At 40.1% G+C, this 27,869-nt stretch overlaps 1 protein-coding gene and 2 long non-coding RNA genes across 4 annotated transcripts in view; 2 read left to right on the plus strand and 1 right to left on the minus strand.

The window, feature by feature from the left end:
- Window positions 1-27,869, minus strand: part of LOC145435167 (uncharacterized) — an 84,544-nt gene that overhangs the window by 55,578 nt on the left and 1,097 nt on the right. The gene's annotated exons all lie outside the window — the stretch shown is intronic.
- Window positions 1,310-10,542, plus strand: LOC145435149 (torsin-1A-like). 2 transcript variants are annotated; one of them, XM_080312446.1, is made up of 7 exons: window positions 1,310-1,525; window positions 2,299-2,424; window positions 3,153-3,292; window positions 4,250-4,425; window positions 7,490-7,556; window positions 7,656-7,741; window positions 9,558-10,542. In XM_080312446.1, exons 1-7 carry the CDS (start codon window positions 1,336-1,338, stop codon window positions 9,772-9,774), a joined length of 1,002 nt encoding a protein of 333 aa, XP_080168572.1. In that variant the 5' UTR covers window positions 1,310-1,335; the 3' UTR covers window positions 9,775-10,542. The 2 variants fall into 2 exon arrangements, with proteins under 2 accessions (XP_080168572.1, XP_080168571.1); XM_080312445.1 differs by having other exon boundaries at window positions 1,311-1,525; window positions 7,490-7,741.
- Window positions 26,035-27,629, plus strand: LOC145435163 (uncharacterized). Its single transcript, XR_013913724.1, has 2 exons — window positions 26,035-26,496; window positions 27,381-27,629. It is a non-coding gene; the product is annotated as an uncharacterized LOC145435163 (long non-coding RNA).

Here is a 27,869-nt window from a genome sequence, read left to right on the forward strand (position 1 = left end):
AATTGCCTTTAGCCAAATGAAAAGTGTGTCGTAGACCAATTTCACTGATCTGCGAGATTTAGTTGTATGTCCGCACCATATAAGGCACTTCACCCTCCGCCACATGCCACCTCATTTTGTCGCTTGCGTCTTATATTCTCTGCATTACTTTTCATTCAGTGTGCATGCCTCTTATTTACTTCGCCTAGGCTAAGTTAGGTGTCTGATCTGAAAGGCTACTCCAAGTTGTTTCGACACCTTCTTATCTTTACATTGTACCACAGTCATGTGATGTTTTGAAACGATGAAAAAATTAAACCTGATTGATATGGAGGAACGCTCCCGATGCGTTCCTATTGCAAAGTTTGAGAGAATGTTCCCACGCGAGAGGATTAGGCCTACGTCACTATGCCTAGAAAAAAGAAGTAGTGGAATCGCTATCAGTATCAGTTGCTCTGAAATAGAGGTCGACCGATTATTATCGAAGCCGATATTTAGAACTTTCCCGATTATGGATATCGGCCTATTAACTCCGATATCGCGGCCGATATTTTATATATAAAAACATTCGAAATTATTGGAAATTCAATGTTCCGTGTTCTCAATCACAAGAAATCGACGACGCAAAGGGCGATACGTGACAAATTTACTCTTGCTGGACGAGTTTAACTGGGTGAGCAGTGAGCACTGAGCAATAAGCATGCTGAGAAACTATATGCTTCCTGCATTACAATCTACCTCTACTGGACTGATCTGCAATTCTGTCTTTTTGGGTTATCCCAAATTTCAATGAATCTGCACAATTAAGCTATAAATCTTTTTAATTTCATTTTTCTCGATTGTTGTTTAGCTTTCTGTGGCTTGTATAGCCTACACAAAGTGCCATCTTACCTAATACATAATATTTTCGGCGAAATGGTTCTCTGCTCGTTCCATATTAATATCGGCCTATGATATCGGTTATCGGTACTTGTGAGTGTGTCAATAATCGATATCGGTATCGGCCACTGAGCTATATAAACTGAGCTGAGCTATATATATCGGTATCGGCCTGCAAAAATGAAAATCAGACGACCTCTACTCTGAAACGTCCGCCGTGTACGAACTACGGACCTTGTAGGTGTAGCCGATACCAGAGTTGAAATTTGGGATATTTGAATGCAAAATATTGGAATTTTGGCACATATTCATATTGGTTGGCACTAGGATTTTGCGTTTATCATGTTGGCACCTTCGACTTTCTTCATCTGTAACATTAGGAAACTATGGTTTCAAAGTCATTGTTGCGTGACTTTGGATTGTTTGCGTGTGCGGGAATGCCCCCGAAAGAAAATATCGTTTGTCAGCGTTGTAACAATGCCGCGTAACAAAACAATGCCGCATAACAAGATAGTAATATTTTACATCCTACTTTGGAATGTATGCATCGTAGTCTGCTTTGATCCTTTCACGGCATTAGGGGGCATAACAGCGATAGCTTCATATTATATGAAGTGCAGTTTGACTGAGTGTTGCGACACACCGTATGTCGCGCTGAATTACACAGGTTTGTATCGCAGTAATATAAGTGCCGGGAATCCTGCCATTATTACATTATAAGCAGTTAGCGATATTTTTATGCTTGTAGCTTTGTTGGCTATGAACTACACCATAAATCCAGGGTTTTGACTCGACTTGAGTCGCAATTTTTCGTTGTCTCGACTTAACTCTGTAATTTTCTTGAAAATGACTCGACTCGAGTCATTGTGCATGACTCAAGACATTTTATATGACTTTATTCAAGTCTTGTGCTTCAGGAGTCTAGACAGATAGGCCCTATATGAAAAATAGGCCCAGGAATTATCTTTTAGATGTTTAAATAAACATGTTAAGAGTGAGAAAAATGAGTAAATTATGAATGCGAGGACATGGATATCATCTATGAGTCTCAAAAGTGAATTAAACATGACTTGAACTCGATTCGAGCAGGGTACACTATGAAAGGACTCAAGTTCTAAGACGATAACCCTTTTCTCCACACTTGGACTCAGACTTAACTCGGTGTTAAGTGAAAAATGGTCATTGTGATCGTAAACTTGAGTCAGAACTATAATTTTGAGTAAGATTGACTTGTGACTCGGAACTATCTGCCAAGGTAATCATATTTATCAAGCTTCTCCAACAACTTCTTGACCTATTTATGAACTCACATTACATATCAAAGATATTATGACGGTTGGAACTGTTGAAAAGGCAAAGGAATGAGTGCGAGCTATATCTTGACTTGCAAACATCCTTATACGTCGATAGTAATATATAAATACATATACCTTTCTTTAGGCTTGAAACATGATTTGACAACGAAACTGCACGGTCAACATATAGTGATTCCTACCATACTCAGGTCGATCAAGTCGCACATGGAGGATGCAGATCCTAAAAAACCGCTAGTTTTTTCATTTCATGGTGGGTATTGCACTATTTGATGACTAAGGAATTAATAGCAAGGAAATGAAATATACTCGCTTGTGTTATAGTGTCAAAATTGAATAGTATATTCATATTGATATGAACCCGAATATTTTCGACTGACACTCGTCAGGGGTAATCGTAAGCAACTAGTAGAGAAATAGAAAGAACATTGTATATCGTATCACAAAATATCTGAAAATTCCAACGCAATATGGTTAATGCGTGTATAAGTAGGATGTCCCTAATGGTAATACTCAAGTCGTTGGACTACCACTATCCCCACTGGGATAGCTTCATGTGAAATATATTATCTTGTCAAATAAAATAGACGCTATGGATTTCTGTGGATGAGGAGAATCATCAATAGTTAATATATTCATTCTGAACTACTTTTAATTGGACTCTGCTGATGGACTTTTGAATTGGTTATAATTATAATTTGAGTCACAAAACCTACGGTTTGATCCTGATTCCAGAGTATATAGTATAGTATTGTCACCTGTAATAATTTATTCATGAATTAATTACACTACTGTGTGTCAAGGTCTCACTAATTCATAGCACTTAATCGGGAGACTATCCCTACCTATACTTCTGAACACTTCTAGTTTTGCCTATGAGTTAACATGGTGGTATTGAGATTTCATGTCTGCATTAGTTTATGAAATGCTATTTCACCAATTAGCTTTGTGCGATTCGAATCTGGATGTAATACTTTGCAGGTTGGACTGGAATTGGAAAGAGTTTCGTCTCTCAGATAATTGTTGATAATATATATAAGAAGAAGGAAAAGAGTACATTTGTTCATTACTTCAACTCGGAAATCCATTTCACGCATAAAAATGAAGTCGGTATTTACAAGGTATTGTAACAATTAAATTGATCTGAATTTCGGCACATGTATTCAGGACCGTAGCCATGGGAGGATCCGAAACCTCATCTATTTCAGAATTTAAACCCAACCTTTAGAAATGCTGATTGCATCTCTAACGTCGATTAGCTCATTTGCAATTGAGCTATTGGTATTGTCAGTGCCAGCAATTAGCGAAAATCGACTAGGAACAGCAGCACGCTCGATCTACCACTGAGATTGTAATGAGTAGGGCACTTTTGTTTTTACATATCAAAAACGTCAAAATTGTAGCGTTAGGTCAAAAAATGTGAAAATTGTAATCAAAGTCCCAAATTTTTTTACAACCTGCATTTCGTTTGCATCGTAGATTTTGCACTGTCGAGGTAACTTTTCATTCGACATTTTACAGCTTGTAGCCTTCTGTGTGGGCCTACCGTTGTAGACGGCCCATTCTCTGCTCATTGTGAATCATAAACATTCAAATATAACAAATAGGTTGATATTGTGTTATGTTCAACGTACCGAAATATCCTAACTGAATCAGTAGTCTAGAAAACTTTCTAATTCCATGATTTTATAATAGATAATTAAAGAGTCAGTCACCGTAAATACTATTTAATTCAAATTTTTCTACTGCGATAAATTCGCTTCTAGTGGTTGGAATTGAGCCAAATTTGGTATGCATCATCTCTACTGACAACAATTTTATGGGGTCTGCAGAAAAATTTTGAAATTTTTTTTTTGTTGTATTTTAATGATAAATTCAAAACTTTCGACAAAAATACACAGAACGGTCAAGTAGAAGTAATCTAAAATCAATCATAGCCACCTGAATAAGTAGTGCAAGTAGGCAAAAGCTTCTTGGATTACTTCAAAATATAGAAGTAGGCTACTTCATTGCTAGGTGTATGGGGGTTAGTCTCTGTTCTTATAAAGCATTGTCACGTGATTTAATATTTCTTCCAGGATATACTGCACTCGTGGATACATCACAATGTAACGAGGTGCGAACGATCCATATTCATTTTCGATGAGCTGGACAGCATGCCGGAAGGATTGTTTGACGTTTTGACTCCGTTCCTCGGCCACAACAGGATCGTCGACGGTGTGAATTATAGAAAGGCAATTTTCATATTTTTAAGGTTTGTGTGAGTTAGAGTGCATCTAGTGGCATCTGAAGATCTTGAAGGGGACTTCTTCAGAAAGTCACCGTATTAGATCTGCAATTAAACGATTTTCGCGAAAAGTACCTATATAGTGCACTATATCTATCGGTCAGTTCTTATGAATTGAGTCTAGTAGCGAGAGATTTTTTTCGACCATGGCATAGAACGAATATTAGATAGTTGTCGGCCGATATTATAGAAGAACTGTCTCTTACGAGCCTTGGAAGCTCAGTTATGGTTTGAGCTAATCTACTTCTCAAACTACTAACGGCTACTCTCCACGTCAGGGGTCGGCAATCTTTCGTATACAGCAGTGGCTCGTAAACTTTTTAACCCGCAACCCAAATCTCAAAGCTCTAGTGGCATCTCGCAACTCAAGCCTCACACACCAAAAGAATGCATTTTAATATTTGTACCGTATGCTACGAGTTTAGGAGCATGTATGACATAGACACCAGTTGTACACAATGCATCTCTACTCATATCTGACGGACGCGATTGGGGGTAAATTATTTTCCTCTGCGCCTCGCATTTGTACTACTGTCCACTCAGATTGCCAGAATGGAACTATTCTGTGCAAATCAATTCGACAGCCACACATGTCAATATCGAAGGTTTTGTCCAACCAGCGACGGTCAATAGTGGTTAAGGTTTTATCACCTCCGATCTCTATGGCACCGCACTTTGCCTAGCCGCATGTTGGCCAAAACCTTGTGTCTATATGTGGCCCGAGCTGGCCTTGAAATAACTCTGTCTCATAGCCCAGCAACCGCTCGGTGCACACCCCTACACTAAAGCATCCCAGGTCTCCGACGGTGTTTTCCAGAGAGACCAATGTTGTACATTTTTTATCATGAATTCAAACCAATTTCATTAATGCAAAGGTCGTCATATTTTCATGATCAAGTCATGTTGTAGTAACGACTTTTCTGTGTGTCTCGCTTATTGGCTACAGCACCCAACACAGTGACCTCGGATAAGTATAAATTATCCACAGGAAATCGCGCCAAGCGCAAAGAAATTTTTGTTGTTGCTCGAAATTCAACAAATATTACAGACATATTAAAAGATTGCTCTGGTGCCGACCCGGCCCAAAATTACTGTAAGAACCCCTGGTATAGTGGTATATAGCATGCCAAACTATGTCAATCTCAAAATATTACCAACTGGCGTGCCAAATATTTTTAGTTACGTCATATTTACCGTTTCAAGCAAGGAATCCCACCAACTGATTATCTGAAGCTGGAAGCGATTAACAAGGGCCCGAAACTGATTACCTTGATGTTCTTTTGTTTCCTGTTTTCTTTTCCCCTAAAATTTAATTGAAAGTCGATATATATAGGCCTATATATAAGCTGGCAACGGCATCGATTACGCCAGTGTTTCTTCAAGTAGGGGCATGAATTTTGGTCACTACCGCCCCAGAGCTATTGTTCAATGAATGTAACATTTGCTTAATTTATTTCTAAATATATATTCGCGCTAAGATCGATCTTCTGTAGTTGCTTTGGTCGTTTCCAAGCTCACTGTGTTCGGTACCATAGCCAATAACACTTTGCTGTGTTAATTTTGAGGCTACTAAAGTATTGATGATTCTTAGTGTACTTTTTAATGCTGATTCCAAAACTGTTATCCGTTTTTTTCAATCAGGTCTAGTTTTTTAACAAATTGCATCTGAATCTTCGAAAACTGCAGATTATAGCATTATGCGATTAAGATTTGTGATGTAATAAAAAGGATTTCGCAATGAAGTTTTGATGAATAGTTTAGAAAATATTTCAATTATGACCAAGACCATTCCCTATAGCAATGGTTCTCAAAGTGGGGGGGCGCGACAGCATCTGAAGGGGCCGCGAAGCCGCTGTTACCCGAAAAATGTTTCGCGCCCTGCGCGATTTATGTCCACTTTATGGTATTTCTATTGTCTATAGTCCGAATTTCATATTTGAGAATTCTCCCATCAATAGCCATAACCTTTAATGCCCTCAAAACTATCCGTTGAGATTGCTAGCAATCTGATTTCTCTCTTTAATATTTCGTAATGTCACGAGAAGGGGTGCAATATTTTTCACTATCAAAAAGGTCTACCACTGCCCTATAGTATACTGTAAAGAAGTTTCAGGATAATTATCACCTTTGGGCATAGGCCACAGATCTGTGAACTGATCAAAGACAACGGTTTCACTGCACACATGGGCGTAGTAGAAAAATGACCATGGGCAGCTTTTCGAGTAGTCATTTTACACTTCACACATTGATGTTGGCGAGGATTTCGCATTTAAAACGCATTTGTGATGTTAAGTGTTTACGTATCTATAGTGTAACATATTAAGTTTTACCTTCTTCTGTTAGGTTGAGCGCCATTGAACGAAATTATGATTTCTTGGTTAGTCATAAGTGCCTTCATTTCAAATTTGTTATTATATTTTAGTAGTATTAAAAGGGCTGTCATTGCAAAACCTTGAATTCAAATGAAAACACCATCTTGCAAAAATTGACAACATGTATGACCAATTAAGCTATACCACAGAAATTAGTTTCTTTGTGTAGAATAATGACCAAAAGATAGCATGATTGAATATGTCGTGGAGAAAAAACTGGACCTGATTGAGAAAAACTGGTTGCATTTTTGGGTTCAGCGCAAAAAATTGATCCAAAAACAGTTGAAACATCTTCGACCTTTGAAAATTAATTTTGAAACGCAGGTGAGTGTAAGCAATGTTCCCTCTAATTTTTCACGAGTCTGCGTAAACTTACTAACTCCGTCCGTGGTCTATTGGACAACTGTGAGCAGCATCCAGGAACCAAATCCACTTTGTCACGCCCAAAAAAACGCGTACACCAGACATACCATTTATTTCATTTTGCTTACTATGCAAATGTGTACCGAAGGTAACGGCGTACACCGGACTTATCCATTTATATATTCTGGTTACGGTATTGAGTTTGTTGAAATCGAGCGATTCTATAACAAATTCTGAGCTCACGTGATGCGCTTGACTTGAATGTGGCTTTATCGCAAATGCTCGTCGTTTCACAGCAACACCGGCGGAGATTTATTGATGAAAGCAGTTCATAAGCAGCGAGAGAATGGCAAGAAGCGAGAAGACATCAAACTGCACGAGCTTCAGCCAGTTCTGGAAATCAGCGCAAATCTATTGATGACAGAAATCAGTAAGCAGTGGGAGAACGGCAATAAGCGAGATGACATCAAACTGCATGAGCTTCAGCCGGTTCTGGAAAGCAGTGCCTACAACCAGGGCGGTTTAAAAAACAGTAAACTGATTGGCAGGTGACTCATTCCATTGTAATTTAGCAAATTTTCTGACCTTTGTAATGCATACCCTCAGAATTGTCCAATATTTACAAATGTTGTTCTTTTTTGAATTCTCGGTAGCCTACATTAAAAAAATTAGATTGAAAAATTTCCAGCAGTTCAAAAGATAATGCGATTCAAAATTCTCATGTCACTAGGTGGCGCTGCACGCAAAATTTTTTAAAATGCATATTTTCTGCTGTATTGAAGGTGGAGAATCAATTAAAATGTCTAATTATACAATTTTGAGGCCAAGGAATTGAAAAAAATCAACATTTTGGCTCTAAACTCTAAGAAAAAAAAGTTACGGACGAAACAAAATTGGGGGGAGCGGACTTGAAAATCCATGTGGGATTCCGTTTACACAAAAAAAAAATTATTGCAAAATTTACTCTGAAGCAGTATGATTGATAAAAAATTGGATTTTTAAATTAATCTCTATTCCTCAAGGAAATCACGAAAGAATTATCCTTGCATTGAGTAATTGGTCATAATAGTAGTTGTGGTGGGCAGTAGTGCAAAGTCGGCATGTTTTCATGATTAAGTCATGAAGTTAAGTTGTCGCTAATCTACTACGTGTCTCGCTTAGTGGCTACAGTACCGAACACTCTGACCTTTGGTAGGTGCAAACCATCCACAGAAGATCAGATTGAATGATCGAAGAAATTTATTTGTCTCATTCATTTCAGCATGTATCACATGTACATATTATAAGATCGCTGTGGTGAGGTCATGACCCAAATTTATACCCTTCGCGTTCGCGAACCTAAGAACCTCTTTTCTATCAATAAATATTGATCATAAACGTCAATGAGCCCACTATATGCTCACAGGAAAGTTGTTAAGATTTCACGCAAAGTGTTTAAAAGTAGCTGACGTACCTCTGACCCAGGGATATCTAGAAGAGTTCTAGATATCCCTGCTGCGACCATAGGATATTGAGAAGACTGACAATCACGAAACCATGGCTTTTGATTGGCTAATCGGATATGCTTCAATGAACGTGACTGCAGCGGCGTTGCCGATTAGGTGCTTTTATTTGTTCAAGGATTCTGCTAACGGCATGGATTCTGTAAGCGCTTGTAGGTTGTGTGGCACATAATGATTTAATATTGATTGGACATGTTGAGTTACGAAACACATGACGAACAAATTTTAAAAAGCTGTTTCACAAAAACTTTTAAAGCATGACTGGTAGGCTATATTGTGAAGGTAAGCGCTGTACCCCACATGACTTGTTTTGAGCCGTCTAACCAGGCCAGGAGAGGGGTCTCGGGCATTTTATTCTTTGTGGAAGCATAAGAGGTAGGCCTACCTTACATACTTGAACTTTGGAATCTTACATAGGCCTACTGTTTATACGTCATAATGAGTTTTACTCGAATCCTGGAGTCGAAGGTCTCAGGTACTCGATTTTGCTCACCCCTAATTAGTAATTACAACGCAACGCTTTTGAAATTACCAAATTTCGGACAACTCTCTCACGAAGGTTTTCAGGCCAAGCTATGCACTTTTTTCTTTATATTCTGTAACGTAGATAGCTGGAATATGTCTCCACCATGGCAAGTGTCCAAGTGAATATATTTTCTAGGATTGCAACTTATAGTCATTTTGCGTCAGCAGCGAATATACATCCCGCATTTCCCGAAGTAGCTACCTTCGATCTCCTACTAAAAGTATGATACGTATTTACTGAGTCCACGGGAGTACTTTCAAATCTTAGTTTCTGCCCCTGCTATAAATAGTTTTGATGATACCTTGGCTACCATCACGATTTTACGTTTCGTTTCAGGAGTCTCATCGACCATTTCGTTCCGTTCTTTCCGCTGGAGAGAAGCCATGTCCGGTCGTGCATCATCGACGAGCTACGCAGACGTGGCTTGTCAGGTGTCAAGCAAAAAATTATTTCTGGGATTCTAGACGACCTGAGTTGGTATCCGGAAGACCTGCGCTTGTACTCCAAGTCTGGTTGCAAGAAAATATCACAGAGAATCGGCCTGGTCCTCTGAGCTGAACACTGTGAGTGTGCCTGTACAATATGATGTTCATTGTATTTATGTTGATTACTACGGTAGTGAATTCGGAACTTGGCTAGTTCGTCATTAGAAATGTAATAACTATTTGTAATATTGAAGCGATGCAAAAATGAATTCGTTAAATTCAGCATGTTGAATTCGACACTTAGTTAATATGACACTCGACACTTATCACGTATTTGTCATTAGAAATGTAATGATCATCATTATTATAAAAGTGATGTATCAATATTGAATGTGATATAGGGGGTACTGAAATTTGACGCCACTTTCTATCAAGAATTATATTACGGTATCTACAACAATTCTTTTTGCTATTCATGCCGGCATTTCGAGTACATCTATAGGGTACGGCCGCATTGCAGCGGACATTCATATTGGAAACGCTGTTCATTGAGTTTACACCATAAATTGGCTACTGGGGATATGGGGTAATTATATACCTAGGGTGGGCAAACTGCGGTTCGCGAGCCCGGCATGATTGCTCATGCATTTCACCATTTTTCTGGAGAGGCTTAATTAACCTAATTTTAAATTGATTCATTCCTTCGTGTACTACCGATATGCGTATTGTTTCTTTCCTGGTTTACGCAAGACTTGTAAATTTAGGGGGAGCTGGCACTTCATTCGATAGCCTATATTTCATTTTGACGTCATAAATTCGTATCTTTGAATTTTTGTGTTGTGGCTCTTTTAAAGCTATGGTTATTGATATGCGGCTCACACATGAACCAGGTCTGCCCACCCCTGCTATATACACACCGAAATGGCCAGTACGGTATAATTGTTATGAAGCATAATTGTGATCCGTTGTCAAATTCATGAATGAACTTTGGCATTGTATTTGCACATCAAATATTTATCCTTTCTCCGCCCATGTTATCAGATTTACTGGTATTTTTCTTGGCCCCCCCTGGTTTAGATGTTTTTTTTCCCAACGTGGAGCCTTGAAACCTCAATGGGTTGTATCGCAGCATCTAAGACGCTACACATGGAAATTACAATTCTGTGAAACATGATCATTCCACAGCATCGTCGTCACCAAGTCTAATAAAGTGGGTAGGCTAAAATCGAAAAAAAAAATAGCAAGTTGTCTATATGTGCTTTAAAACTAGGATAAAAGCATAAAAAATGCACTTATTTGAACTTTCCACGTCAGCCATGCTCACATGACGTCATAATTGGGCGATTCTTTTTACCTAAAAATCAGAATATTTTGACCTAAAAATGTAAATTTTTTCATTTTTTGACCTCATTTTCCCCTTGTGTATGTAAATTAGGTGTCTCCGCAGATAATGTTAGAATTGTACTAGTTATCTTCATTTCTGGTTGTGACTGTCTCTCCTTACGGAGTAGTTTGGCATGAAAAAACTTTATTTTAATGAAATCTGGACCCATAAAGATTTCCAGTAGTTACATCACGCATTATGGTAGAAATAATTAAAATATGATGTAGTACAACGAAAGATACTTTCCTACATTCTCGGGTAGAAAGTGTTTGTCCTTACTAAGTAGCTTGTCGAGAATGAAGAAAAAACGTTCAACAGCAGCAGTTGTTGGCTGGCAACACTGAAGTTGTGCGTACACTGCTGGTGACTAACCGTGTTGCTTCATTTTGGCAATGCTGTCTACATCACAATTATTCATCATGCGCGTCTTGATATAAGAACCAATACCCACGCTGTCTTGCTTCAGTTAGGATATTGCGGTAAGTTGAGTATAACACCATGTCATAATATTCATTTCATTTGATCGTTTATGATCCACAATGTGCAGACAATGGGTCGTCTACAACGGTAGGCCTATAAAGTAGGCTACACGATCTAAATGTCAAATGATAAGTTCACCGACAGTGCAAACGTCTATGATGCAAACGAAATGCAGATTGCAAAAAAAATTTGACTTTGTAAACAATTTTGACAGAATAGGCTTTTCGAAGTACAGAACTTCAATATTGCAGAAAACAATACGTTCATATTGTTAAATTTATTCCACTGGAAGCTTTTCGACTGGTTCTCTTCAGCAGTGAACGCCAGTAAATGAGGTAAACCAAGTTCGAAATATAGAAAGAACTTTGTCGTTGTGACGTAATAAAGGAAAGTACACAAGTCGCGAACGGCCATGCATGATTATGACCAAGTAACAGCATGTAATTCTGCCATCGGACAGCACCTATTGAAACACCCAGACTGTGCAAAACATTACAATATCAATCAGTTTTCCAGAGTTGCTCGTGGTCGTTCTCTTTTTCATTTAAAGGTCCTTGAATCAACCATTATAAAGCTGCAAAAGCCGATCCTCTGCCGCCAGAAGGAACATCTCTACACGCTGGGAATCTTCCATTAGTGTTCTTTTGTCATTCGGCTGTTTTACAGCTGATTTTGTGTGTGCTGTACCGTGACCGTGCGCTGTTTACTGCCGTTCGCGACTTGTGTACTTGTCATTATTACGTCACAACGACAAAATTATTTCTATATTTCGAACTTGGTTTACCTCATTTACTCGTGTTCACTGCTGAAGAGAGCCAGTCGAAAAGCTTCCAGTGGAATAAATTTAACAATATGAACGTATTGTTTGCTGCAATTTTGACAGAATTTTAACTTTTTTCACATGTCAAAAAATCGCCCTAGTCATAATGAATGATTCTAGATTAACTGGAAGCCTAATATTCAATTCGGAGTCAAAAGACTCATATACTCCATTTCGCCCATGCCTAGTTATCATCCAGCAATAGCACTGCATAGGGACAGAGCAGGAATGAATATTTTGAGCCATCCTTCCATAAAGAGGGTGTTTGTAGTAATTAACTATCATCATCACCAATTGCTGAATTCACTGGTAACCTTCTCTTACTCCTCAGTCCATGTGCATGCCTCTTATTTACATGCAATAATCCTAAGGTTCTTTGGGTGGTTGTACTGGCCTTTCATCTGGTCTGTACTGGCCCTTTAAAACTAGCCCGCGGACCCAAAGGGTCAAGAACTATCTAGCCATAGGTGGGAATCTGATTGAAAGACTACTACAAGTCTTTCTACACGTTCCCATTTTTTCATTTTATCGCGATCTCGCGGTGTTTATGAAAGCACAAACATATTAACAAACTAAAGTCACTGATGCAGGGCTCCTCAGAAACGCGGTATTCTGCTATAGCCGTGTATTCTGGAAATATTGTTACAATTGTATATTTCTGCCGCTGATGGGATTTCAGTGAAATAAGCTACCATACATCATGCACAACAAGTCTGCGATATAAATTGTGCCCGACTCACTATTTGTCTCCTGGCCGATATCAAACTGTAAAATATTCCATTGCAGGCCGTCTTGCGAAGGTTGCCAAACGTGGAATATCGATTCCGGCCGAGCTATGCAAGAATACAAGCTCCGACATCTATTTAATGGGTGCCAAGATCTCCATATTGCTGCAATACGAGGCTGGGTTGTTGCAACCGCCTTTGAGTGTGGAAATCTTTAGATTTTTATAGTTTTATTTATATAGTTTTGATAAACTACTAAAAACTTATCTAGCAGTGGAAGTAGTCTACATACAATCATAACCTCCTAAGATGATGATGGCCCATGGTAGAACTGTTGTATGGGAGCCTTTGGAGAGGGAACTTGAGATAAAGCTGTTTGTGACATCATATCCTCCTAATATCGTTTTACACTTCACTGTGAAAGATCATGTGGACCGAAAGGTCATTTTAGATATTTTTGTATAGGCCTACACGATGTATAACTTGGTTGCGGAAGATCTTAGCTCGTGAGTAATTTTTACTATGATTGGGCCCTTGGTAAATTTACATATGTATGGTCCAGTATTTAAGTTACTCTGGCTATATTAGCAACGACTATAAATTTATTTCCGGCTTGAAATACAACTGGCAGTGCGTGTTGTGGTGTTTTGTTTGATCCTATAATCGTCAAAGAATATTTTCCAATTTGAGAGAGCACCGAGTCGTAAGGAAAATATATCGCCTGCATTTGCGACCTGTTAAGTCAGTCAGTATAATCTTGTATATAACATCACAACACCAAGTTACAACAAACGAACAGGTGAATAACTAATTATATACTTTAGTTAACTGTGCTGGCACACCAAACTACTTGACCCCCCCTCAGGCCGGTCTCTTTTTACCGCTACTTATCTGCTACATTGGGTGTCCGTTTAGTGAGTCAGCTTTTCTCGCCTAAATGCGCGAAGCACGAAAATTTTCGATAATTCGTGATAAAATCGGTCTGTAAGATCAGGAATTGCATGAATAATGATATCAATTTCTTGCCTCCTATTTGCTCACGTAATCAGATTTACCGGTAGAGCTGAGTGAGGTGTCCTTGAAACTGTAGAGCCCGTAAATTATAATTGAACATCTTCGGCCGGCGAACCCGTTGGTATGTCTTCGTTACATGTTATTTCGTGACTATTCTTGTTTGCTATATCTAAAAATATAGAGTAGCCCAAACGTACTAAACTCAATGGTTAACACGATTTCAGAGTGGTATTTCTTCACCGGCATATAAATTTTACCTGTGGGGTGGTATTTGTCTTGTGAGGTTCAGATTGCTGAGACAGGAACACTCGGCGCCAGTCATTTGGGCGCCCACGTGGTAGGGTTACCATACGTCCTCTTTTAAGAGGATTTGTCCTGTTTTTGAAAGTGCCCCCGGAGGACGCCCTTTTGTCCTTTATTTTTAAGATTTTGTCCTCCTTTTTGAAAAATTAGGTGACATTTAGGGCAAAATGCGAGTGATATGCCGTAAATCAGCACAGAAGCGACGCTCCGGCGGGTATTTCGGAGTGAAAAACGATGATTTGAGCTCTGAGCGAAAAGTTGACCTTTTTTTTGTCAACCGATCACAAAGTGGGAAAAATTTCACCGATTTTTGAGAATTCTTCTCCGCTTCTGCAAGTCTCAAAGTTCTGAAAAAGTGTCCTCTTTTTAGATTTCTAAAATATGGTAAGCCTACCATATGGACAATTATACCTATATGTATTTTGCATATATAACGAAGTTTTCGGTCAGCATAAGGGCCGTCCTTTACGGCCAAAGTTTTCTCGCTGCCGATCGTTCAGGCACACTTTTTGGAGTCCCATATGTTACATGGCCTAAAACTTTGTATGTCTTGGTGCGTCGTAGCGCAGTAATGGCCAACGCCGATATGCCCATTTTTATAAATCTTGCGTATTTTTTCTTGGGGTAAAAGTACCCAATAATCAAGATATATGCCGACTTGAAATCGCGCATAGCGCAACAAATTTTCAAAAAATTTGCATAAATTTTCAAAAAATACTCTATAATTTATGCTAATTCACAAAATAATTTTGGGCCCTCTCCGAGCTCGATCCCCCAATTTGGGGGGTTTGGGGTGCGGCAGTTACAGCCCTGGTTATATGCTAAAACAGGTCTAAAGCCAAAAAAGTCAGAGCCCACTGTTCCAGATTAGGACACGCCATGGACTGGTAGACTACGATATGATAGGCTAAGTAAATGCTAGATTGCGAAACATCAGTTTCAAACGTTATGATGGGCAGTATATACTGTGATGAAATATTTCATATGCGCGACAATGCGGTTTGAACGGAACCACGCCAACCCACTACTCAAAGATACTTTCGTGAAATCTGGCAGAGGTGGTCAAAGTAGTCATAAGAAAGCTGCTCAAGTAGAAGTAGGCTACTTCTTCCAAGCAACCTAAAACTACTTGATGTAGAATTTGCTGGCTTTAAATCTGCTCAAGTAAGTAAGTAGTTTTGAATAAGGTCGTAATACGTTCGCATGAACTTTCAAAAGTGGCAAATTGAGCTATATGGGGAAGCTGTAGAGACCCAGCAAACACTCGATGTCCAGTTGACTTCCGGTGGAATTGCTGGCAGGACATCCGGTTACTTCCGGCCGTTACCTCCCTGGAGTGGGTTTGTCGACAACTAGAGACGTCCTGTCCACTCGCTGAGTACGTTCGCAATGACGTGTTGTGGACATGAAGCGACCCCTCATGGATGCGGCTGACCTAGCCTGGACGTCACGTGGTTCCATATGGACGCGCCTGACGTACTGTGGACGTGACGCCACTCCCTATGGACGCCAGTTCACGTACTGTGGACGTAACGCCACTCCCTATTGACGCCAGTCCACGTACTGTGGACGTGACGCCACTCCCTATGGACGCCAGTTCACGTACTGTGGACGTGACGCCACTCCCTATGGACGCCATACTCCATGATTTCCATGATGACCTCCTCCACTTCGATACCTGCTCCAACTACATGAAATCCAACATCATATAAGCTCACAAACTGTTTATGTTGGATTACTGGAAAATTGCAAATTACAAGTACAACATAATGAACTATTATTATTTAACAAAGTATATAAAGATTAAGTGAAAATTCGATCACAAAATTACAAATATATATGAAATAAATGTGTCACATGAATTTTGGTAACAGCAACTAGTTCTAACATGACAAACGTTCCAATTGAGGTGCATATGAGAAATTTGAAAGAAACGTGTCGCAGTAATTTGACAAAGGACAACTGTAAAGACAATTAAAAACAGACCTAAGCAATCATAAGTAGAAACTACCATTGCAAGAGGTAAAATGATGCATCGGTTGCACCGCATAATGTTAAGAGCGCGAGCGCGTATTCGTCTTTGGCAATGAACTTGGTTGCAACAACAGGTTTCTTCTCAGTCCTTATTTCGCCTGAAGCACATAAAACAATGTCAACAAATAGTTTGTAGATCCACTCTTCATAGCACATGAACTATGTGTCAGACTCCATTATATATTTCCACTTGCATTAATTGTGATTTGTCTTGTAAATCGCTACTTCTATTTGTACTCGAGTGTGGATAGCTTCTGAACTAGCGATACGGAGTATGCAACACGCCAATCAAATTAACTTGTAGCAACACCTAGGGTTGTAAATTGTAATTGTAATAACTCGACTCGAGTCATTTTCTCAAAATTCGGAAATGACTCGACTCGACTCAATCTATGCAATGACTACGGTCATATGACTCGAGACTCAGACCGATATTACATTGTAATTTCGAAAAACAGTAAAGTAACCACACTATTGGTATTTCGTCTAATGGTAGCGGTACTTAAAATGCGACCAAAAACCGTTGAAGGTGATGAAAATTTGTAGCCTATATTATAAATGCGAACCGTTGATATCACCGAACGAAGTTATAAAAAGTGGATTAAACAAGAATTTAACAGGAAACTGAGCAGTCAACGCAATGACTTGGACTCGAGTCATAACACCATGACTCGGACTCGACCTATACTCGCTGACTTGGACGTGAATTGAAAATGACTCGACTTTACTCGAGTCAAATTTATATAGGTGAGATTGACTTGTGACTTGGTTACAACCCTGGAAACATCTAAAGGACATACTTGAGTATTTTTCAGAAATTATGCTTTCACATAAAGTAGTTTTGACAAGCCTTGTAAATCACTGCTTGTACCAGAGTGGAAATACATGGCGTTACTACCACTTCTACTCCATTGATCACACTACAAATACTTCTACTTGAGTGCTGAAAACAACTACTTTTTTGACCATCTCTGTTCAGAAGCATGCACCTACGACTACATGCCATAAGTCTCGACATTTCAACTTCGTCCACTTTTTGAAACTACTCACCCCAGTAGCCTACTTTTCCGAACTTCACTTTCTACTTACACTTGAAAGGTAGTTTGATGTCTTGTAAATCGCTATTGATACTTCAGTACTAACGACGACTACTCTGACCATCTTTGTTTGGAAGTAACCACCTACAATAACTAGGGCTGGCCACAATGATTCTAGTACTTGAATCTGAATTGAGTATTAATTCCAATGATTCGAGTCGAGTAAGTGAAAGAAGATCTAAGTTTCGAGTACGAATATAGAATCGAAATTCTAATTGTCGGTAAAGTATTATATATTTTCAGTACTCGAAACTATATAATACTTTACGGGGAATTAGAATTTCGATTCTATATACCACTGTGAGGCCTTGAAACCTCGATTGGTCGAATCGCAGAATACCAAACATGTAGGACATATATAGCTACGCATGTTCGTGTAAATGACACATGTATTGTCATAAAGTGCAATGAGCTAGGTATGAGCGAAAATTTACCAAACAATCTTCGATGTGATGTAGAATTGGTAATTTCGTCTTTGAAGTTGCATACAACTTGTCATCATTCACAAGCCTTTTACAAGCCTTGTGAATCGCTAATTAGCCTATACCGGAGAACAAGTTAACAGCGTTGCTACTATTTCTACTCAAGTGCAAACAATGATTACTTTGATCACCCCACCAACTATTGAGTATGCAACGGTCTATGGACATACAAGCATGCGACATTATAGGATGCGACACATGAGCATGTGAGTTAAATTACGGGTTACGGTTGAATTTAGGCTTGGGTTAGGTGACGCATGATAAAGTGTTCCATGCTCGACTGTCGTTTTTATTGTGTCGCATGTTCATATGTCGCGCAATCGTATGCAACACATCGACCAAATCTACTTTTTGAAAGTAATTACTTGAGCATATTTCAGATCTTAATTTTCTACTTGTATTTCAAATAGATTTGACACACCCTGTAACTTGTTACATCTACGTGTGTATAAATTCATGCCGTTACTTCCACTTCAGTACAAAAGATGATTACTTTGCCTACCTCTGGTTTCCAAATAGTGTATTCAACGTTTTATACCTTCAATTGTTTTTTTTTTGACTTTTTCCCGAGCATGATGCAGCACCGATTTTGTAGTGTAAAAGCAACGCTTGTTCTAGGTGGCAGTAGTTCTTCCAAACGATGTCGGCCCCAGTCTACAAGGCATTCTTCGTACAGCCTGCTTGACGTTGTTGCAATTAATTGAAGACATTGTCGATCTAGAAAATTTAAATACTTAGAATAGGTGTAGTGAAGGCATTTGTCAAGAACTCAAGCCAGTTATCTATAACATCCTGTTAAAAAACAAAAACAATGGTGTACAAGCTTGGCTATTCGCACATTCTACTCACTAATCAGTAGGGCTGGGCACATGAGTACTCGAATCTAAATCGAGTATTAATTCGATTACCAGTGAAACTCGGGCCATGGTGAATTCGGCCCATTGAACTCGGCCTTCGGTGAGCTCGGCCTAAACCTAAGCCCTTCCCACCCCAATCTTGGGATACACCGAATTCGCCATGTGCGATCTGATCCTTGACGTTCTGCACTCGTTGTCAACATTATACAGCTCCGTATGTCTAATATAACATTTTATACATCCGACATACGATACCGCCCCCTGTGGGAATAACATTCACACGACATATCCACCACCACCAATTCGCCATTGCCTTCAATTATTAATACAATTCACGAAATTTATAATAATTTGTATTGACAAAGTCACCATGGGCCGAGTTCACTGGTCACCATTAATTCTATTGATTCGAGCCAAGTAGATGACTTTTTCAGGTAGGCCCTCTGAAATTATACGCTATTTGCCACCAAGAGTACCGTTATCGAATAAAATTATATTTTTGATACTATTTTCCAATGCATAAGTAGCATACAAAATACGTAGTACAAAGGTATTCACTTTAGTTGAAATGACATATCTGTGAAGTCATGATTAACCCACAGCATAGTTACAAAGTGCAATAAAATAGGTATCGGTCGAAAATACACCAAAATATCTGTAATTTAGTGTGATGTAAAACACGGCATAATTGTATGTTCTTAGTGGAAACATAAAAGATACGTTTTCAACTTTCCATAATACTCATACTGTTATGATTATAGCATCATAATGAGTGATTATCGAATACTTGACACTTAACACCAGATTCAGAATCAATCACTCAGGTGCTCGATTTTGCCAAGCCCTACTAACCAGAACAGAAGTAATGCGGCCAACCTGAGATATCTATAGAAATCATGCATACCAGATTAGCGTCACTGTGAATTATGGCACACTTGGATTCAACGAGACATCGAGTCGTAGAGTTACAATATCAAAATATCATGCAGCAATTTTGAGCACCACTGGCGAAATCCTGATCGGGAGCCCCCGTCACAGAGTCTATTTGCGCATCATTTATGACACTTTTTTCAGGCTAATTTAATCACTGATTAATGAACATGAACAATAATAATTCCTCGTAGCTCATCACTCCAACTTACATGATTCAACTTCTTAATCCATGGACAATCCACGACTGCAATGCGTTGCTCCGAAGTTGAAAAGTACTATATAACATTGCCTGTTCAATATTTAAACTCCTGCTAAAAATGAAGCAATGTTGTATACGCAGACCCAGGTATGCCCCTGCCTCAACCGTATGAAGAATCCATTGATAATAAGGGTCTATAGTGTGCTTTCTCATTTACGACAACATGACTCAGCAATCAGTTTTCCCTAGGGCCCATCTACTTTGTGAATGTCGCTGTAATGTAGGCAATGTTATTGTCGTGCAATATATTTTGTCGATGTCAACTCAACGTCTGAGAAGAAGTGAAAATTCAAATGGAATAATTATCTACTTTCACCCATTTTTAACTTTCATATTAATACATGACGACGAACGTGCAACATATCCAATGAGCTAAATGCGAGTATAATTTTTGCGACTACTATTACTTAACAGGGATTTCAAGATATCATATAGATAAGCTATATGTAAATTATAACTTATCGTTATATTGCAAGTTACAAGTAAGCATTTTAAGTATGTTGCACGGTGACATTGCGACAACCCGTCTTCCCCATGAACATGTTAAAATTCATGTAGTTTATAATTGGTTTAGCGTTGGGGTATCATTAAATTAGGCTGAGGTTAAAGTTCGGTTAACTATAATGATTGCTCCTAGAATACTCTAACATTAAACTAATATTAAAGCCATACATTTTGACATGTTTACCGAAAGCCTCGATTAGTATCAATGGTTAATGTTGTTGTGGACACAACACAAAATTACAACAAATACGATAATAAATATGCCAGTCAATGGGATGCAAATATTCATTAGCATAGGTACAACTATATAGTTTTCAGCCACAAATTCAGCGATCTCACATTCCGTAAAGGAACATCCTATAATACACTTTCAAATTATGTAGCTATATAAACTAGGCTATAATACATTCATCGATGCTGCATCTGGTTTGCTGAATGGATCGTGCAGTCTTTGGAAATTCTTTTCATAGTATATACACATCAAGCAGTAAGTTATTTATTACAACAACATGAAACCCACTGTGCAGGAAATTGAACTTCAATGATTGCATATTAAATATTATCACCATTATACTCATCGCACAAGTACTGCATAAGTTTACGATTAGCAGCGGGTCGATTAGTTTCGTTCGTACATGATAAACCGCGGGCATCCCTAAAAGACGGAGAAGCGGAGGCAGCGGAGACAGCGGAGGCAGCGGAGAACGGACCCTAAAACGCGGAGACAGCGGAGAGAGCCAAAATGCCGATTCCTAAAACACGGAGATAGCGGAGGAAGCGGAGAGCGGAGCTTTCGGTCATTGACCTTTATAGACACGCTCATACGCAACTCTAAAACGTGTAGACGGCGGAGAATAACGGAGAAGTCAGCCATGCGAATTTCAGGCCAATTTGGTGACTGATTGCCCATCGATGAGGTGACATAGCGGACGGTTATAATATACTGAAAGCGGAGTTCGGGGCGTAGCGAAATACATTTCGAAACAGCAGAGAATAACGGAGAAGTCAGCCATACGAGTTTCGGGCCAATTTGGCGACTGGTTGCCCATCGATGAGATGACATAGCGGACGGTTATAATATACTGAAAGCGGAGTTCGGGGCGTGGCGAAATATATTTCGAAACAGCAGAGAATAACGGAGAAGTCAGCCATACGAATTTCAGGCCAATTTGGTGACTGATTGCCCATCGATGAGGTGACATAGCGGACGGTTATAATATACTGAAAGCGGAGTTCGGGGCGTAGCGAAATACATTTCGAAACAGCAGAGAATAACGGAGAAGTCAGCCATACGAGTTTCGGGCCAATTTGGCGACTGGTTGCCCATCGATGAGATGACATAGCGGAAGGTTATAATATACTGAAAGCGGAGTTCGGGGCGTAGCGAAATATATTTCGAAACAGCAGAGAATAACGGAGAATTCAGCCATGCGAGTTTCAGGCCAATTTGGTGACGGATTGCCCATCGATGAGACGACATAGCGGACGGTTATATAATATACTGAAAGCGGAGTTCGGGGCGTAGCGAAATATATTTGGAAACAGCAAAGAATAACGGAGAATTCAGCCATGCGAGTTTCAGACCCATTTGTAAAGTAGAAAGTAGTTCAGTATAATATTCCACAACTATCATCAGTTAAATTGTCATACGAAACGCGTCCGCTATGTTATCTTATCGATGGGCAATCAGTCACCAAATTGGCCTGAAACTCGTATGGCTGACTTCTCCGTTATTCTCTGCTGTTTCGAAATATATATCGCTACGCCCCGAACTCCGCTTCAGTATATTATAACCGTCCGCTATGTCATCTCATCGATGGGAAATCAGTCGCCAAATTGGCCTGAAACTCGTATGGCTGACTTCTCCGTTATTCTCTGCTGTTTCGAAATATATTTCACTACGCCCCGAACTCCGCTTTCAGTATATTACATAACCGTCCGCTATGTCGTCTCATCGATGGGCAATCAGTCACCAAATTGGCCTGAAACTCGCATGGCTGACTTCTCCGTTATTCTCTGCTGTTTCGAAATATATTTCGCTACGCCCCGAACTCCGCTTTCAGTATATTACATAACCGTCCGCTATGTCGTCTCATCGATGGGCAATCAGTCACCAAATTGGCCTGAAACTCGCATGGCTGACTTCTCCGTTATTCTCTGCTGTTTCGAAATATATTTCGCTACGCCCCGAACTCCGCTTTCAGTATCTTACATAACCATCCGCTATGTCGTCTCATCGATGGGCAATCAGTCACCAAATTGGCCTGAAACTCGCATGGCTGACTTCTCCGTTATTCTCTGCTGTTTCGAAATATATTTCGCTACGCCCCGAACTCCGCTTTCAGTATCTTACATAACCATCCGCTATGTCGTCTCATCGATGGGCAATCAGTCACCAAATTGGCCTGAAACTCGCATGGCTGACTTCTCCGTTATTCTCTGCTGTTTCGAAATATATTTCGCTACGCCCCGAACTCCGCTTTCAGTATATTATGGCAATATAACCGTCGGCTATGTCATCTCATCGATGGGCAATCAGTCGCCAAATTGGCCTGAAACTCGTGGCTGACTTCTCCGTTATTCTCTGCTGTTTCGAAATATATTTCGCTACGCCCCGAACTCCGCTTTCAGTATATTATAACCGTCCACTATGTCATCTCATCGATGGGCAATCAGTCACCAAATTGGCCTGAAACTCGCATGGCTGAATTCTCCGTTATTCTCTGCTGTTTCGAAATATGTTTCGCTACGCCCCGAACTCCGCTTTCAGTATATTATAACCGTCCGCTATGTCATCTCATCGATGGGCAATCAGTCACCAAATTGGCCTGAAACTCGCATGGCTGAATTCTCCGTTATTCTCTGCTGTTTCGAAATATATTTCGCTACGCCCCGAACTCCGCTTTCAGTATATTATATAACCGTCCGCTATGTCGTCTCATCGATGGGCAATCAGTCACCAAATTGGCCTGAAACTCGCATGGCTGAATTCTCCGTTATTCTTTGCTGTTTCGAAATATATTTCGCTACGCCCCGAACTCCGCTTTCAGTATATTATGGCAGTGGTTCTCAACCTTTTTCACCTCGCGGACCGGTAAAATTTCAAAAAATGTCTGGCGGACCGGTGGATTATCAAAAATTGAAATGAAGCCAAAATGTAATGTATACAACCGTTTTTGCAATTATATGGTAATAGAGAGTGACATTTAGAGGGTTTTAATCGTAATTAATTATCTTCATGAGGGCATCCCTGCGATTTTATGGTAGTGAGTCTGCCGAATCGAGGTAAAATGGCTACTGCCGAGAGTCGTTTACAGTCTTTCGCGCCGAAGGCCGTGGGTGTAACCGACCACGCCAACTCTAATAATATTCTTCTCTTTGACGATATCGATAGAAGAAGCGTTTCGGAGTCGAACCAAGCACCTTGTCGTGCTACCTTGCTCATTGCCCACTACCACCAGACGCAGGCTATTCTGGACAAATAAAATGCGCCGCACGAAAACAACTTACAGCAGCTACACCGGCAATCCGCAAATCCGGGGCGAAAAAGCACTTTGCCAGCCCATCCTAAAAAACGTTGGTCTCGGGCCCCCACATGGTGATAAACCAAACGTCCGCTTCGCCCCCAGATCCCACAGTTGGGTGGATGTGTTCACCTGTACTTGTGAGCACATTCATTCTACTCGGTTTAAGCAGAGAGTTTATGTAGCTTAGTCGCGCCAATAGCGAAAATTTTTGATCATTCATGACTGAATCGGATTTCTCGCTGCCGAATTTTTGGCACACCTTTCTGAGTCCCATGTTAGCCTAAATTTCATTATGTGTTGGTACGTCGTGGCGCGGAACTAAGTCGCGCAAAGCACAAAAAGAATTTAAAAATTGCTGGAAAAAGTTTCAAAAAATACGCTATGATTTATGTTCATTTGCAAAATAATTTTGGGCTCCTTTCAAGCTCGGCGGTTGGGGTGCCCAAGTTACTGTCCTGCATATACGAATGAATCGAAAACGAATGATCGCGCAAACTGCGCTGTTTAGCGATGCGTCAGCTCTTATCTGTTCTGTACTTGTCGCTCGCATGTCGTCAAATGACACGTCTTGAACTTCAAGTCAAATTGAACATGTTTCCAGCCCTAATGTTACCTCACGAAGTTCTGAATCAGTTTAAAAGTTGATGTCTCATTTATTTTATCAATGGACAAGCCTTCAACATTACATCTTGAAATTAAGGTATAAAATCGTAATTTACCTGGCGGACCGGCAGGAATGTCGTCGCGGACCGGCACCGGTCCGCGGACCGGCGGTTGAGAACCACTGTATTATGGCAATATAACCGTCGGCTATGTCATCTCATTGATGGGCAATCAGTCACCAAATGGGCCTGAAACTCGCATGGCTGAATTCTCCGTTATTCTCTGCTGTTTCGAAATATATATCGCTACGCCCCGAACTCCGCTTTCAGTATATTATAACCGTCCGCTATGTCATCTCATCGATGGGCAATCAGTCGCCAAATTGGCCTGAAACTCGTATGGCTGAATTCTCCGTTATTCTTTGCTGTTTCGAAATATATTTCGCTACGCCCCGAACTCCGCTTTCAGTATATTATAACCGTCCGCTATGTCATCTCATCGATGGGCAATCAGTCGCCAAATTGGCCTGAAACTCGTATGGCTGACTTCTCCGTTATTCTCTGCTGTTTCGAAATATATATCGCTACGCCCCGAACTCCGCTTTAGTATATTATAACCGTCCGCTATGTCATCTCATCGATGGGCAATCAGTCGCCAAATTGGCCTGAAACTCGTATGGCTGACTTCTCCGTTATTCTCTGCTGTTTCGAAATATATTTCGCTACGCCCCGAACTCCGCTTTCAGTATATTATAACCGTCCGCTATGTCATCTCATCGATGGGCAACCAGTCGCCAAATTGGCCCGAAACTCGTATGGCTGACTTCTCAGTTATTCTCTGCTGTTTCGAAATGTATTTCGCTACGCCCCGAACTCCGCTTTCAGTGTATTATAACCGTCCGCTATGTCATCTCATCGATGGGCAATCAGTCACCAAATTGGCCTGAAACTCGCATGGCTGACTTCTCCGTTATTCTCCGCCGTCTACACGTTTTAGAGTTGCGTATGAGCGTGTCTATAAAGGTCAATGACCGAAAGCTCCGCTCTCCGCTTCCTCCGCTATCTCCGTGTTTTAGGAATCGGCATTTTGGCTCTCTCCGCTGTCTCCGCGTTTTAGGGTCCGTTCTCCGCTGCCTCCGCTGCCTCCGCTGCCTCCGCTTCTCCGTCTTTTAGGGATGCCCATAAACCGCGGCGCAGACGTGCCACTATAATCATAGTGAAATTCATTACGGTATATCGCAGTTAATGATGATCGAGGGTGTTGCTGTTTAATAAATATAGCACTCAATTACCAAGCTTCCGTGCTCTCTGCCTTTCCAGTACTCATGACAGCGACAATACCAATAATAATCAATTGCACCATAGAAAACTGAATGGGATAGAACGGTAACTGCGTGGCCTGTCAATCATCCACGGTTGGATGATAATCAGTAGAGAAAATTCGCGCAATACACAAAACCTTGGCGCACTCAGAAAGTTTCTCTTGTCTGCCGTCGATCGGATGCGGCATTTGACCTCATTTTATGTATATCTTTTGCAGAACTACTCGGTGATATTAGTATTGTTAAAATCGTCGTCGTCTTAATTTCATCAATTGCACGGCCTACACAACTATATTGTATCTGTTGGAATTATGGCCTCCCAAGTCAGTGACGTTGTTGAGGAATGGTACGATATTCCACCGGAAATTGTCCATGAACTTCTCTTCAACGACTTTGATGAAAGCATGGCCACTGTAACTGTTCCAAATATTATACAACAACCGGTTGACCTCACACCGTTGTTGCACTCATTGGATTTTAAAGACCCACCAGAACTCTCCAAAAAAGGTATTGAACTAGCTACTGGATGGATTATCAGTATGAATTCCAACGGAAATCCAGATGATATTGTGATTAGTTACAGTAAAGTTTGCGGTGATCCTATAATATTCACAAAATCAAACGATAGGCTTTCCTCTGCCAAATTTTTACTCGAGCTCATGGAAAAAATAATTGATAATGGGTTGAAGCCGCCTCAGTCAGAGTCATTGGTGTCTGCGAGTATTTCTGAAAGGGAGAACGATATTCTAGAATACATTGCTGGTTTTACTTTGAGAAAGGCAATTCGAAAATTCAATGACCAGCTGGACCGTTCCTTGCTTGAATATCTATCAAATAACCGTGGTAAAGCCTTCGGCAAATTAATCCCCTTGATGGAGCGAAAGGCCGGGGTGCTTATATATCCAAGCTCAGAGCTACTTTTTCTTTTTAGGAGAGTCTACAGAGAGTTTACGAGGGAATGCAGCAAATCGCCAAATTTAATAAACTTCTCAATTTTGCAGGACAGAGTTGTGAAAAGTTCCTACGTATTCAACTTTATATGCAGCATCAACAGAGCAACATGTCCTGATGTCCATTCTAAACTAGTAGTAGATTATATCATTAGATTATTTCTTAGAGTGTTGGGTCACTCTTTCACAAAGAAGCTAGTTCATAAACTTTGGAAGGGAAAAGAATCAAATAAGGGAAGCCAGGGAACACGTGGTGATTTGAAGGGAAAACCTGAGTAGAGTAAAAAATCATGAAGTATTTTCTTGGTAATTTCAGAGCTATTAGTATGTAACTTGCCTCTAATTTACTTTCCATCTAGTTTTTATGAATCTGGATAAGACCTAAAGATTAGCACTAGTGCCATTTTTCCTCTCTAATATGCTATATTTTTTGGATTGCAGGTTCTGTCTGCACCGCCGACTCTCTACACTGTAACAATTGACATCGCAGGGTCACTAAAAGAAACGTTATCAAAAGTATGACGGTTCGATGACGATGCGTATATCAACAAACCCTCTCTCTACCACACGGAAGGGAGGGCACAATAATACTGCATAGTGTCTATATAGTTATTAGGTATTGTTAACTGATATTATTATGTATCTGGGCATGCAATCCTTTCTCAAGCAATAAACAAATTTCAACAGTCATTTCTGGTATTGTGTATTGACCATTATCGACCTTTTGCTAGATGTTAGCCAGTTATGCAAAACTATCCGGGGCACAACTGGAAGTGAATGCTTGGTGCTTGAAGACACCGTGGAGACCAAAGTATAAACCCGGTTAAAATGAAAGATCTCCGGATCGCCATGACCCTTTCATAACTAGCAAAAGGGATTGGTGTCAGTGACAGTTTTGCTTTATTCATCCGATTTTGTAATCTCCTCATC

The sequence above is a fragment of the Botryllus schlosseri genome, chromosome 3 (assembly GCF_051294905.1).
Source record: "Botryllus schlosseri isolate E-star chromosome 3, Bs_hap1, whole genome shotgun sequence".
In the NCBI taxonomy this organism is placed as follows: Eukaryota; Metazoa; Chordata; class Ascidiacea; order Stolidobranchia; family Styelidae; genus Botryllus; species Botryllus schlosseri.